General features: G+C 38.1%; 1 protein-coding gene across 3 annotated transcripts in view; it reads left to right on the top strand.

The window, feature by feature from the left end:
- Positions 1-7278, top strand: part of LOC127455347 (peroxidasin homolog) — a 103285-nt gene extending 96007 nt beyond the window's left edge. For 2 of the 3 annotated variants that reach the window (XM_051723161.1, XM_051723162.1), the window contains 2 exons: positions 1686-1799; positions 6084-7278. In XM_051723161.1, coding sequence (XP_051579121.1) covers positions 1686-1799; positions 6084-6212 — 243 coding nt within the window. In that variant the 3' untranslated portion in view covers positions 6213-7278. The remainder of the gene's footprint in view (positions 1-1685; positions 1800-6083) is intronic. The other variant, XR_007899662.1, reaches the window with a different exon arrangement.
- Positions 7279-15143: the final 7865 nt, after the last annotated feature.

Below are 15143 nucleotides of genomic sequence, written 5' to 3'. Positions count from 1 at the left end.
AAGTCTAAATTAATTCCAATTACAATATTAAGAGAAATAATCGACAATTGTGAGTTTTGTCATAATTGTGCAGCTCTAGTGGTACATCGAACTTAAATTGTAGAAACATAATTTATTACGAAATGTACATATTGGTTTGGGGACTAAATTAATTGCGTAAATTTTTTTTACATACAATTTTTCCAAGGAATTAATAATTTATAAACACCAATGCACTCTGTCTAAAAATAAGAGCCTAGATATCTGTGAATGATTTGACTTTTATTAGTAGACTGAAAATACAAAAACAATTGACTTCAGCTCAGACATTACCATTTAGTAGTGACAGCGAAATACTGAAAATATTAATTGTCCTGTCCACAATGAATTTTTGATATTTTCAAATCTTTTTAAAAAATGTAATATTAGATAATCTGATGCTAAGTGAACAAGTAGCATCTTTATTATTTTATGGCAGAGGCTTTTTGCATATGTAAATAACAACAAAAAACATCTAATAGTGATGCTATTTACACCTCTAATAAAATACTAACTTACAGTATCACTGTAATTCTTTACTGAATTAAACTTAATAATAATAAAAAAAAAATGTTCCTTTAATTCAATGAATGTCATTTAGAGGTATTTTTAAAAAATGATTTTGTCCTCTTTATCGTTAGTAAGCACATTTAATACAACCTTTTAAGTCAGGGCACAAGCTGAATAATCGGTTAAGAGCGAATGATTAATCGTTGCAATAATCGCCAAATAGTGGAATAATCATTCTAATAATTGTTAGCTTAATCGATTATCAAAATAATCGTTAGTTGCAGCCCTAATGCTGACGTAACGCGGTAAACTCCAACACCCTAAAACAGCCGTAAAAATGATGATTTAAACAACTTTACAGCTCAAATTTTAAGAGAAGTGCTTTTATGAAATTATAAGCTTCCCATTTCTACCTTTAATCCCTCCAAAAATTGTCCCCATTCACTTCCATTGTAATTGCCTCACTGTAACCTTGATTTTTGCTGTTTTTAAAGAAAATGACGGATGAGTCAAAATTCATTTTTGTGGTAATCAGCATTATGCCACAAATGCTGTCGATTGAGCTTAACTTGCATTGGAATATTCCTTTAAGTGCACGTAAATGGTGTCAATGACTGCAACCAAACACATCCTGATGTCTTGAACTCATCCTGAATGTTATATCATATATTTTGTGTGTGTGTGTGTGTGTTCCTATGAATTGATCAATGACAGCTATGAGAGCTGAGATTTTTTGTTTTAGAATCAGAGCCTCTCACAGGAAATAATACACTAACTAAGGAAAGGGTTGCCTTAAAATGCTCTAAGGGACCACCATTTGGCCCTAATTTAACAGTTTATCCAAACTGCGAATCAGATAACTCCACGTGTTTTTAGAGTTGAAGCAGCGAGGGAATGATTTAGTGGACATTTAATCCAGCCAATGGAGGCTAATTGAATCCTTACATACAATTCTGTCAAATGTTTCTCATCTGCCACACTTTTTAAGAGTGATAAACATAATTTACTCAAGGTTCCACTACCTCAGATCATTTTGTGAATCAATCAGTTTGTTGTGTCGCATTAATAGAGGATACAGCATTTATTGAAAGGCAAAGAATAGCTGACTCTGTTTGGAGTTTGAGTGTAAAGTCATGTTTTCTCTCTGGAACTGACAGATTAAAAGACTTGAAGGCCGTCTGAGTCGGACAGACTGCACTGATGAGGAAGGGCGAGAACGAGGAGATGGAGAGATCTGGAAGAAGAACCCCTGCACCATATGTCAGTGTAAAGTAAGTTCACTTTAGTTCAGTGAGCCTTCCCTCTTTGGCACTTGTGTCAGCCTGATACCCGTTTTTCACAAATGTACTCTGTGGGAGATTCCACTTTTTGCTCGTGGCTCAAGGTGCTGAAAAACAGTCCAAGACGCCACGCAATGACCAAAGACATCTTTTGCATGTGTACAATGACCAACATTTAACAAAATACCCTTCAATAGGATAACAAACAGATTTTCAATATATGCAGTGGGCTAAATACAGTGGGGGAAATAAAGTATTGAATGCGTCAACATTTTTTTCAGTAAATATATTTTAAATGATGCTATTCACATGAACTTTTCACCAGACATCAGTATTAACTCAAGAAATCCGCAAATGTAAAGAATTCACAACATTAAAGTCCATAAATAAAGTTATGTGTAATAAAGTGGAATGACACAGGAAAAAATTATTGAACACGCTAACTGAAATGTATTTAATACTTAGTTGAGAAGCCCTTGTTTGTAATGACAGCTTCAAGATGCTTCCTGTTTGAAGAAATTAATCGGCCGCAGTATTCAGGTGTGATTTTGGCCCATTCTTCTAAACATTGTCTTTAAATCTTGAAGATTCCGGGGGCCCTCATGAACCTTGATCTTTAGCTCTTTCCACAAATGTTCAGTTTTCACTGAAACCAGTTGACAGTTTCCTTTGCTGTATGCATTAAAGAAACCACGCGACTCCTCTCTCATTAATGTGCTCTGCCGAAACACGTCTGTGCAAGACGCTCGTTGAACTGCTGCCATTCTTAAAGAGACAGTACTGTTTTAGTGCTTGCTAAACAAATGAATAAAAAACAGTAAATTGTACACATTACAATTATATAATAATTATTTCATGACAACAATAATTGATAAAATTTAAAATTATAACATTTCTTAGAAAGCTCAAATTTGATTATATTAACCCTTTAAGCTCAGATGGGCCCGCAAGAAAAAACATTTTTGTCAAAATAACTACAGTCTTGACCAACACAAAATAGGTATTGTTTGAAAGCTTAGAAGCTCTACTTTACAATGCATGCAAGCATTATGACCAAAACTGAACAAGTGCTTTGAAATTTGCAGACAAATCAGAAGTGTTCCGTTTTGATAATTTATAAAACATTTGCACTGTACAAATTATTGCAATCAGTAAAAACATCAAACTGATTAAATAGCCATGTGTCATATGTTGTTAGAAAGCTCTCAAAGAGTATAATACAACCAGACTATTTGTTTTAGTCACAGACAAAAATATAGTGAGTAATAGCTAAGTATATGTATTTGACAATTATGTTGGTGTTGCTTATATGCTTTGTTTTCACATATAATTTCATGGAAAATAAATGGAACTTAAAAGAGGAGGTGATTATCTTTCAAACGAGCCCACACACAAGGTAATTGGATGCATAGATCATTAGATAATCCATGCGATGCAGACTCATTGAGTGAAAAGACACTCATTCTGTAAAATTTCATTACTAAAATCATGTCTCCATTCTATGCAAACCTTTAGTCATTGTTGTGTTTGTATGTGTAATTAGTTCTTATGTACAATTATAATGTTTTATTTGTTTGGAGAGGCTTTTGGACACTATGATAAATTATTTTTGTAACGCTACAACTTTTGATTGCTTTGTCGTATCAACAAAAACATTTCTCAGATACAGTTGACATAATTGGGAACAAAACAAAAGTTTTTCAGAGCCACCTTATTTACACCCAGAGATATATAATGTCAAATCAGAAAAATAATAATTAAAAAATAAATAATTTGCCTCAATTTCTTTTGTGATTTTTCAGCAGTTTCTTAGGCTGAGAGTCTCATAATGTATCGTAATCTATATCATTCAAAAATGTAAAAAGTAGTATTAAAAGTACCGAGGCAGAGCTGAAGTGCCGAATGTCGTCTGATGGCCTCAGAGAATTTACCCAGTTGAAATACAGATATAATACTGTTTTGTCGCGGAAGGTGGAGTTTTGGCTATTCAGGGCAAGACAGTCATACTTTGAGTTGGGGGACAAAGCAGGGAAGCTTTTGGCTAGATATATAAAGCAGAGAGAATCTTTTTGTACCATTCCCTCAGTGAAATCTGCTGGTGGTGAAATATTTACCTGGGCCATTGATATTAATAATGCCTTTAAAGAATTCTATCTTGATCTTTATAGTTCCACGTTTTCGTCTACTGATGAAGATATTAGAAATTTTGTAGAACCATTAGAACTCCCTAAACTGATGACTGAGCAAAACAATTCTCTTGATTCTGAGATAACCTTGGAGGAGTTTGGTGAGGTAATTAAGGCCTTGCCTACAAAAAAGGCTTTGGGGCCGGACAGCTTTGCTGCTGAATTTTTTAGATGTTATGCTACAGAACTGACTCCACTTTTGTCAGAAGTCTATATGGAATCATTAAAGAATGGGATGCTTCCGCCAACCATGACACAAGCCCGGATCAGTCTGATTCTTAAAAAGGACAAAGATCCAAGTGAGTGTAAGAGTTACCATCCAATTTCCCTGATCCAGCTAGATGTAAAAATTTTGGCTAACCAATTAAGTAAAGTTATGACATCTCTTATACATATAGATCAGGTGGGGTTTATTCGAGGCCGCAGCTCTTCTGATAACATTAGGTGTTTCATCAATATCATGTGGTCAGTGGCGAATGATCAGACTCCGGCCGCTGCTATCTCACTTGATGCTGAAAAGGCATTTGATATGGTAGAATGGGATTATCTTTTTAAGATTTTGGAAATATATGGTTTCAGGAATACTTTTATTGGATGGATTAAGTTACTTTATAGACATCCGGTAGCAACAGTACAAACAAATGGATTAATTTCAGATTATTTTACTCTGGATAGGGGCACTCAGCAAGGTTGACTTCTCGGCAAGGTTGACTTCAAGGTTGAACCCAATATTGTTCTGTCTTGCCCTGGAACCATTAGCAACCACGATAAGAAAGGAGGATGATTTTCCAGGGGTGGTGGCGGGAGGTATGGCGCATAAGCTTTTGCTTTACTCGGATGATATTTTATTATTCTTCTCCGACCCTACTAGATATATGCCTTGCCTCCACAGAATTATAATTCCTTTTCTAAGTTCTCAAGATACAGAGTCAATTGGTCTAAATCCGAAGCTTTGGCTCTGACAGCGTACTGCCCAGTAACAGCTTTCCAGCCGGGCACCTTCCAGTGGCCCAAACAGGACATTAAGTATTTGGGCATTTTATTCCCATCAAATTAGTGTGATTTAGTTAGTTAATTTTGACCCCTTAATAAAAAGGTTTTCGAGTGATGTGAGTAGGTGGGCTTCATTACATTTATCTATGATTGGGAAGGAAAACTTTTTTGGACTCCCTCTAGATTGTATAGGCTTGGCCTTAAAGACCTGCTTACTGGCGATGCCAGTTGGAGGATGGGGACAGAGCCCAAGTTATGCACACCGCCGGCTGCACCCAGCTACGACTCCAGGGGCTGCTCATAATACTTCTGCAGCGCCATGGAGCGCCACTCACATAGTTTTCCCATTAAATTTGACCAAAATCATTACCAAAAGGCCTAGATTATTTACTGTAGTCATTACTGGATGATTCATTGTGTATACATATCTTTCATATAGCCTACACAATATATTTTCAGTTACAAGTATGTCTATTTGTTGTTTGACAGCTTGAATGAAACCAATTCAAGGCTACACACAGAGAAATTGCATAATAAACGTCACTATTTCTAAACATTTAGTTTGCACAGTTTCATACACTAACCTGCTAACTCATCAACATCACTTTGTTCATTCTTGAAGTACAAAAACATATGTAAATTTTATGTGTATGGTGACTAGATTCACAACTTTGGACTGCCACCTGCACTGTATCGACACGCCTGTGTGGTGGGATACCTGCACCTTGTCCTACCAGCGACGTGGTGCTTCTCGTCCGATGTGTGGTCAGCTTTAGAGAACTTTATTCAGATGAGAAATAATAATTTTCTGTCATACTTTGTCATTTCAGTGTTGTTATATGGAATCAAGATTATATCAAATCGTGAACCTCATATCATACATTTAACCAAATCGTGAGATAACCATATTGTCCCACCTCTAATCCTGAGCCATCCCTGAGGGGGAATGTATCTGTCAAAAACTGAAACATTTTGTCAGATATAAGAGAATGGTACGTCAGTGACACACATGGTATATATAAAGGAGATTGTTTTGTAATGTCCATTTTCCTCTCTGTTGTTCCTCTTTTTCACTCTTGTATCTCTGTCTCTGTAGGGGGCCCAGGTGATGTGTTTTGTAGAGAAGTGTCCACAGGCAGCATGTGTGAATCCTGTGACACCTAAAGGTTCATGCTGTCCCATATGCATCAACCAGCCATCAAAACTGCAGGAACATCAAGTATAACCTCAGGACACTTAACCGATGTCACCTTCAGCACCCCCACCCATTTTTTATTTGTCTTTCAGGGTTTTTTATCGTTTGTTACGTATTGGTTATTTGTTTTGTTTGCATATTCCCACAACTTCACAAGGCAAGAAGCCCACAAAACTGCACATCAACTGCCCTAAAAGTATTCAATCAGATAGATGGAAGTGGAACCCTGTTTTCCTCCCTTAGGCCTGTTAACTGGGTCATGGTCTCAGATGTCTACCAAAGGTGCTCATTGACATGTTGACACCTGCCAGTAGATCATCTCTGAAGAAGCATTCTCAGGTTCGAGATGCTGAAAAAACTGGTGCTATTTTACTCCATTTAAAAGAGTCTTACAAGTATTGTTTTAGGTGTCTAAACGTTTTGCGATATACAGTGCAACCTATATACACTCATTATGTGCTTTTTAAAACCACATTTGAGCAGAAACCTGTTGTTTTATAGCTACTCTAAAGACATTTTACATGTAAAAAAATTAGAGTTACTCCTGCTTTTACTAAATGTTTATGGTGCATAGTATCATATTCGGAACATGTGTAGAAAAATAGTTCCCGCTTTGTATCATTCTCTCATGTGAAGAAAAATGTGAATACCTTGAAAACAATATTTGCAATGGGGAAAAAACTCTACTGATCACCAAATGTTTGTTTCCCTTGGCAACTGCGAGTTATCGGAGACTCTTGTGTTTGGGCTTTTGTTTCTTTACCTTGACAGAAAGCTGTTATATGTGCTTGTGGTTTGGTATCTTTTTTTTTTTTTTTTTTTGCAAGGGAGCAACTAAGGGTTTGTCAGCTGACATCAGGGTTACTGTACTTTTTCTGTATTACTCTGGCTGGCCTAAAGCCTCATCTTCCAGCACAGTATTTATATCCTTATGTTATCATTATCATGAATGAATGTCCAGAAGTTTCCTCTCTTTTTCAAACAGTGTTCTGAAAGGATGTAAACAATTGCACCTCTCCACAGTACATTACAAGCATACACACTTCTGTCACCACTCAATGCGTCCAGTTTTTGCATTACATTTAGATTTGTTCATTTAGCAGATGCTTGTAAAGAGACTTACAAATGAGAACTGCTTAGGGTTGGGATTAGGGCACTACAGTGCCCATCCACTTTTTTAGCCGCCTTGGTTCCGGAAGTATTTTTCCCATCCATTTTTTCCAAAAGGATTTCATAAAATCCTTCATAAAAGAGTTGTAAGCCATGAACAAAACCAACCAGCTCCGAGGTGAATCACAACATTACAAACTTTGATTTGAAGCAAAAAAGTATTTAAAAATCAGACAAAAAGATTAAAGGTACAAGACTGTGTACTTACCGTCTTTAATAAGGGAATGATTTACAATCTCATGAAGCATTGCGAGTTATGTAATTGAATTAAAACAATGGAAAAATATAAAACTATTGATTTAAAGTTTTTGATTATATGTTTTGAAAATATTCAGATATATACAAATTAGGGATGCACCGTTATGAAATTTTCTGGAAGATACGATACCGATTTTAACAGAAACCTATAGGCCGATACTGATATTTTGCCACATACCTTATTCTGTCAGCAGATCACTGTTTTACTTAGAAATTGTGCTTTAAAATCAGAAAAAAATTACAAAGAGGAACAAAATCTTTTTATTGTTCTAACAATAAATAATTTCCATTGAATATGGATTGGATCTGTTGAACACATGACAGGCTAAAATTTTAAAGAGAGCCACAATGAAAGATAAATAGAAGAAAAAATGAAAAAATAACTAAATATGATAACATGACGATTGAAATGAAACATTTTATTTTGTACATTTTTGGCCTTATGTTTTTCATTTTAAAACAAAAGAACTCATATTTTACATGTATGTATTGTATATGATAGAACATTACAAATTCATACTAAGCATATGTTGGGCAATTCCATAAAAATATCATCCACATTATGGAAAAATAAAAAGGAACAAAACCCCCTTATAAATTCTGTATTATAGTGGTATAATGGACAATGGATAATGCATCCAGCCCGCTTGAGGGCGCCGCTTGCTCACACAATGCTGACTGAAGCACTGAATGCAGAAACAAAGCCTTTTAAGGTTTATTAATCGCTCGCCATATTGCATTATAAATCTTAATTTAATCAATCATGCAGCATTAATGGACATCATACTGATGTCTCAGAAGTAAAAGTCTGCTGGTTTCAAAGCATTTTGGATGGTTTCCATTGTCATGTAGTCTTTAGGTAAGTGCCACTTTCACAACTGTCACGTCCATTTATGGCGTTTTTTCCGCATTAACGTTTAGGGAATGATAAAGAATAAAAATTAAATATTACATGTTCTTAGGAGTGCCAGCCTTTTTACATATTGTATCTATTATTATTTCTGGATTGTGGATTTAAATTCTCAGAGTTTTTACGAAGTGTGTTACTTATTAATAATAAATCAACCATTGTTTTTTTTCATATCTGCGTTTTCATGCTTCTAACCTGTATGCCGCTGATTTAAATTTGGTCAATAATTGGCCGATAAATATTGAAAGCCGGTGCATTCCTTATACAAATATATAAATAGTCTGGGAGTGTAGGAAGAGACTAGACTGCATCATTCACAGGTGGTTGCTGCAGAGCTCTTTTGGCACACTTTGTTTGCAGTATTCCTCTGATTGGTGGATTTCCCCCCTCAGGATTCATGAGTAGTGTAGTTCTTCAGCAGAAATTTCACTATTAAACATGAATTCTAAAAAATAAAGTTGAAATACCGTGGACTGATGGCTCCAACGGAAGCATATACCATCGATTAACAACCTTTGAGCTAACGGTTAGTCTGTCTTTTAAGGTTTATACATTATATTTAAATATTAATTTGCCTATGGAAAACATTAATAGGATTTTTACTTCTGGAACCAGACTGTTGCGCTCAATTGGGAGATGCAGGTGTCTCGAGACACGACATCTAAAAACAACCAAATACGTTCATCTAACGCTTTTACAAAGAAAAACTAATGGAAAAACAGCGGCGGCAGACGCAAAAACGTGTTGGTAATAACAGACCCTTAAAATCTTTTTCTTTTTTTTTCCAAGTTCCCTAATACTGTCAGACACCTTGTAACAGAGGCCTTTCGTATCTCGCTCTTGTTCTGTGGACTGGTAAGAAGTCCACGCTGCGGTCTGCTTCGGCAGTCGACGACACTGTGTTTTATAGTCTGACTCATGTCTCATTGAAATATAAGCCATATGCAAGAGATGGGGGGCTGCAATGGTAAAAGATGCCCCTTCTCTCTCTAGACTACTGCCCCTCTCAAAACATTCCATTGTAGCCTGGTTAAATGTCATAATCATGTTACAGATAATCACAATCCCTGTTTTGTTGGATGGTTATGGAAGTGTTAGATAGTGATTGAGAAAAATGCCTCTATGAATTGTCTTCTACAGTGATGTGAGCAGCCAGATAACATTGTGTTTGACTGTTGTTTTACTTTTTGTTTTGCCTTGTTCAACCAGCATCCAATTCTTGTCTCTTACTTGACGCTGGAGTTGTGTCCATTTCAGTGTTTTATTGCTCCCAAACGGCCTTTCTTTCCTCCTTAACAGCCTATCGACCTCTTGAAAATCCTCCCCCAAACCAAACTGTGCCCACCTGCCATGGAATGCACTGCCCTGCAAGTCTGAACATGCTCAAACAAGTGGTCTAAGTGATTATCTTTTATTTTGTATTGTATTTTTGCCAAAGACTGTTTGCACTGTTATGTATGACTTTCTACAATAAAATGGCCACATATGAAATATAAAACAGCTGTTTTAATTGTGAGTGAGAGTGAAACAAATCCTTCCACTTGAGAGTAAAAGTTTGATTTGACTCATTCCGTGTGTGTCCAAACAAAAGAACCATGCAGTCCATTTGTAATTGAATTATGTCTCTTTTAAAACCCTTTCTGTTCTTTACAGGGAATTGTTTTGTTTTGTTTTTTTTTTTGGGGGGGGGGGGGGGGGGTGTTCCTCCCCTTTTCAACCCAATTTGGAATGCCCAATTCCCTACAGTCAATTGTTGATCAAAAACAACAAAATTTCTAGAAAAGTATTCTAATTACGAACTGCAAGGATGAGGTAAAGAAGCCATCTCATTAATATGTGCTCATTTACAGACCCTCTTTACAGAACTGCCGGTTTTCCTCTCAATAGGGCTGGGTATTGATACAGATTTCCCAATTCGATTCCGATTCGCAAGCTCTCATTTCGATTTCATTCTATATCGATTAATATGGGGTTATTTCAGTTATATGTCAATTTTGCTTACACATGAATGAAATTCTCTTCCAGTTAATGATGTTAATAATAAAGAGGACCTTCTAATTGGGTACATTAAAAAAAATAATAATATATATATATATATATATATATATATATATATATATATATATAGATAGATAGATAGATTTATTTATTTTTTATTTATTTGTTTCATCATTTTGGTCACATTTTATCTTTTTAAAAATGTACAAATCCATGTATTCCATCAATACTCCAACTCCCTTTTAAATTCTGTATTATAGTGGTATAATGGACAATGGATAATGCATCCAGACCGCTCAGAATGTCTCAGAAGTAAAAGTCTAAAACACTTTTTCTAGTGTCCCGACTTATTCTGAAATTTCTCAGTCCCGGCTTTCTCAGTCACGTGAGTATTCTAATCAAAGGTAGCCAAGGATATAGCTTGTAAAACCAATAAAATCACACCGTGTTATTTGGATTAAACTATCCAATCACAATCCCCTATCAATAGACATCCAGTTAGTGAACTGATTGAAGAGTCAGTTTGAAAGTGCACACAGATTAAATTAAGGCTGAAAAATATCAAGGAAGCGTGCATGTACATTTAATGGGGATCTTCAAAAAAAGGACTCACAGACAGAGCCTAGTAAAGTGATGTCACGGTCCTGTCAGTCTGAATTTTGGTCTGACAGAACCATGGCATCATCGTCCCATGTCTGTCTTGTGTTTCGTTGTATGTCTTTGTGTGAGCGTGTGGTTTCGGTTGTATTCCCTGCCATGCGCTCTTCGGTCCGTCTTGTTTCATGTCAGGAGCACAGTGTCTGGATCCTGACTGCCTGTCTGGTTAAGTTTCAGTCTGTGTCGGGATCCGGACACTCGTGCTCCATGTCTGTTTGTTATTGATGTGGGTGCATCGCACTTATGCCATCTTGGCAGCATGCACTCAATAGTTTGTCTGGCTCTTGCGAATGTGTGTGCACCTTGCGTCACGCTCGCGATGCACGCCCGGGTCGCGATTTGTCTTCATGTTGTGCTGAGGTTTGTTCACTTTTATCTAAGGTGTCAGGTGTGTGTGTGGCCAAACTCTTGCCAAGGTGTCCTGTATTGTTTTTGTCGCCTGTTGCGTGCATCTTGTGGCGTTTGCCTCATAATGTATGCTCAGGTTTCGTTTAGTGTGAGAATGCATGGCATCGCTTTGTTTGCCGTTGCTATGCATTCTCTCGTCTTGTTTGTCGGTTGGCATGGGCGTATATTGCCTTATTGTCTTAGCGATGTGCGCTCATGTCATTCATGTGTTTTGCTGTCTTGTGAGAGCACGTGGCTTTGTTTTGTATCTGTATCGCCACGTGTCTCTCTGTCTTGCATCATACCCCACCTCCTTGTTTGGTTATTATTAGTTCATTTGCCACACCTGTCCCCTGTTAACCCCTTTGATTTCTCTCCCTATTTTAGTCTCCTCATGTTTGCTGTCCAACACCAGTTCGTCTTGTTTCCAGTCTTGTGTTTCCAGTCAGTCTTGCTTCCAGTCCAAGTCCTGTTTGGTCCGGTCAGTCCTGATTGCCCGTTACTCTCTGCCCCAGCCCTGGATTATAATTACTTTACGTTTTCCCCTACGGGGTAGTTTGTGTTTGTTTTTTTTCCAATTTTATGTTGTGTTTTATTTTTGTATTAAATAAACCTTTAATTTTCACTCTGCGTTTGGGTCCTGAGCCTCTCTATTCCTGACAAGTGAGGTGAGATTTGTGGAGCTCGCTTTTCCAACGCCCATGGAGGCCGCACCGACATTGCGCAGCATGTTAATACAAAAAAGCATGTGGATGCTGCTAAAAGTAAGTGTGCCACACCAAGTGTTAGTGTTAGTGATTTATTTTATTTTTTGTGTGTGTGTGTGTGTGTGTGTGTGTGTGTGAAGCGAAGTTCAGAATCTGACAAGGTGCATGCAAGTGAAGGACTTTTTGTTTATCATTCTATTGTGCACGGCCATAGCTTTGAACATTCATGACCTGAGAAAAGTCTTGCAGGCCAGGCTGAAGGAATCATTCATACCCTCTGACATTAAAAAGCAGTTGGATGCCCTGGTTGAAGCTGGTGACATGCGAGTGGATGATTTCTTTTGTGCAATGAGAAACTTTTATTCAGCATCAGTGGATTACCTCCAAAATTGGAGCCGCTCATTGGAGAACACAGTGGGCCCTACTGAGAGACATCCCAGAGCGGAAAGACATTCAGAGCAGCCTCGAACACTTCTACTCCAGAATCCCCGCTTTCAGTTTGGTTTAGCAAACCACGCTCTTTGATGAGTGGGCTTGCGTGAAAAACATAGTCACTCATTGCATCACTGAGTGGAACATGAACAAGACGGCCGTGTCTGCGAGATGGACAGACATTTTTCGTGAGCTGGAGAGCAAGACTATCAACTTCGGAGTCTCAGCCAAGGTCGTAGAGTTTGTTTTATGCTTGCCTGGGACATCTGCATCTGTGGAGCGTGTGTTCTCATTAATGAACGCCGCATGGACACCGGATAAGTCTCGACTCAGGGTAACATTCATGAAGGCAATGTTTTTCGTATGTCTTAATTTTGGACTGGACTGCTCTGCATTTTACGATAAACTCTTGAAAGACAAGCGCACACTGAGAAAAATTACTGCCAGCGAAAAGTACAAGATGACAACAGTTACAGATGCGGATGCACCCTCTACTTTGCTTTGATCTGCACCTAGGTAAGGATACGTCAATATCATTTTTGCTGGGAGGGGGCAGTCCCATTTTCCACAAGCAGGAATCTGGTCACCCTATTTATGATACAACACAACAGAAACACTCCAAAAGCGTCCGTCTGATGCAGATGTACATTGACACGTCCTTAAACAAGCCCTTATAATAACTCTCAGACTGACTGACAAATTTAATTGCAAAATGGATTGCTATGAACTGTAGGCCAATGATTGGCTTATGTTCAATAATATGGAAATAAACAATATATTGCATTCTAAAGCCACTTTTTATATTGTCTTTTTTAATGCTTCACTTGTGTGCCTAAATAATGTAATGCATTTTAATTATCTGTATTATTATTTTATATATATATATATATATATATTATTTATAATTATTTAAATATAATTATTTAATCAGAGGGGCTTTCTCAGCAAATATTTATGTATGTGATTAAATGCGTTTTACTTTTAATCGGCATACCATGTAATTAATTAGATTAAAAATCTGAATCGATTGACAGCCCTAATTTACTTATTTGAAGAAAACATGCTAAAAATCTCTACTGTCTCTTTAAGAAAACCGGTAGTTCTGTAAAGAGCGTCTGTAAATGAGCACATGTTAACGAGAGAGGACTCGAATGGCTTTTTTACCTCAACCATGCAAATCGTGATTAGAATAAAAAAAAAAAAATTGTTGTTTTTGATCAACAATTGACTGTTAATAACTGAAAGGATATTAAAAGAGACATTATTCAATAACAAATTGATTGTGTGGATCTCGTCTTTGGATACACATTATACAAAATGAGTCAAATTAAACTTCAATTCTCAACACTCAGTGAAAGGATGCTGAACTTCTCAGCAATATACTACTCACTCACTGCCGAGTGAAATCTGAGCATTTACTATCCAGTGGCTAATCACAGACAGGGGCGCAACTACCCTTCCCTGTCTATCACTCACTCGACGTTATGTCGATGTAGTGACACTAGGGGTCACTCTTGGGAGCCCCAAACACCTGTGCTTTTTTGAAAAAAGGCCAATGAGAATTGGCAAGTGGAATTTGCATGCCATTCCCCCGGACATACGGGTATAAAAGGAGCTGGTATGCAACCACTCATTCAGATTTTCTCTTCGGAGCCGAGTGGTTGTATTCAGTGCACTGAATTCAATTCCCTCCAAAGACGCATCTCAAAATTGCTGGATTTAGGGCACATTTCAGAAGCTTCTCCCCCTCTGCACCCGTGGAGTGCAGAGAATGCCCCTGGATGCTTTGGCAGAGCGAAAATAAGAGAGTATATTCTAAAAGAGTATATTTTCATTCACAAAAAGAGCGGCACACACACAGAACGTCTTTTTAAAGATGCCTTTCCATTTGTGTGTTATTCCAGGTTGCGGTCGTTATCTCTCTGCTTCTGACGTCCACGATCGCTGTCTTACGTGTCTGGGCACTGCCCACACAGAGACATCGTTCGTGGATGAGTCATGTCCTCATTGTGAGAACATGACCATGGCAACGTTGCGGTCGCTACGGGTTTGAGGCCGCGTCGGTTAGCACTGGGGGCAATTTGGGGACATCAATGGGACCACCTCCTCCAGGTATCCCCCCAATGGACCTCCCATTCCACCACACTCGCTTGCCTCGATCGTTCGGAGCTCGGGAAGATGATGAGATATCGAGCACAGCATCGGAGAGCGGGCTCATCCAGTCTGACGCAGAGGCTTCAGCTGGGTTTCCTCCTTCGGGAACGGTCGCCCAGTCTCATGCCGATGCGGAAATTACGTACATGCTTTCCCGGGCGGCCACGAGCGTCGGGCTAGAGTGGAACCCTCCACTCTCCCCTGAACCCTCGTGGCTCGACGATTGGTTCCTGGGCTCGGGGCGCCGCCCACGGCCACGCCCCGCCCCATTCCTTTCTTCCCGGAAGT

This window comes from Myxocyprinus asiaticus, chromosome 17 (assembly GCF_019703515.2).
Source record: "Myxocyprinus asiaticus isolate MX2 ecotype Aquarium Trade chromosome 17, UBuf_Myxa_2, whole genome shotgun sequence".
In the NCBI taxonomy this organism is placed as follows: Eukaryota; Metazoa; Chordata; class Actinopteri; order Cypriniformes; family Catostomidae; genus Myxocyprinus; species Myxocyprinus asiaticus.
This window is presented reverse-complemented; position numbering and strand designations above follow the sequence as displayed.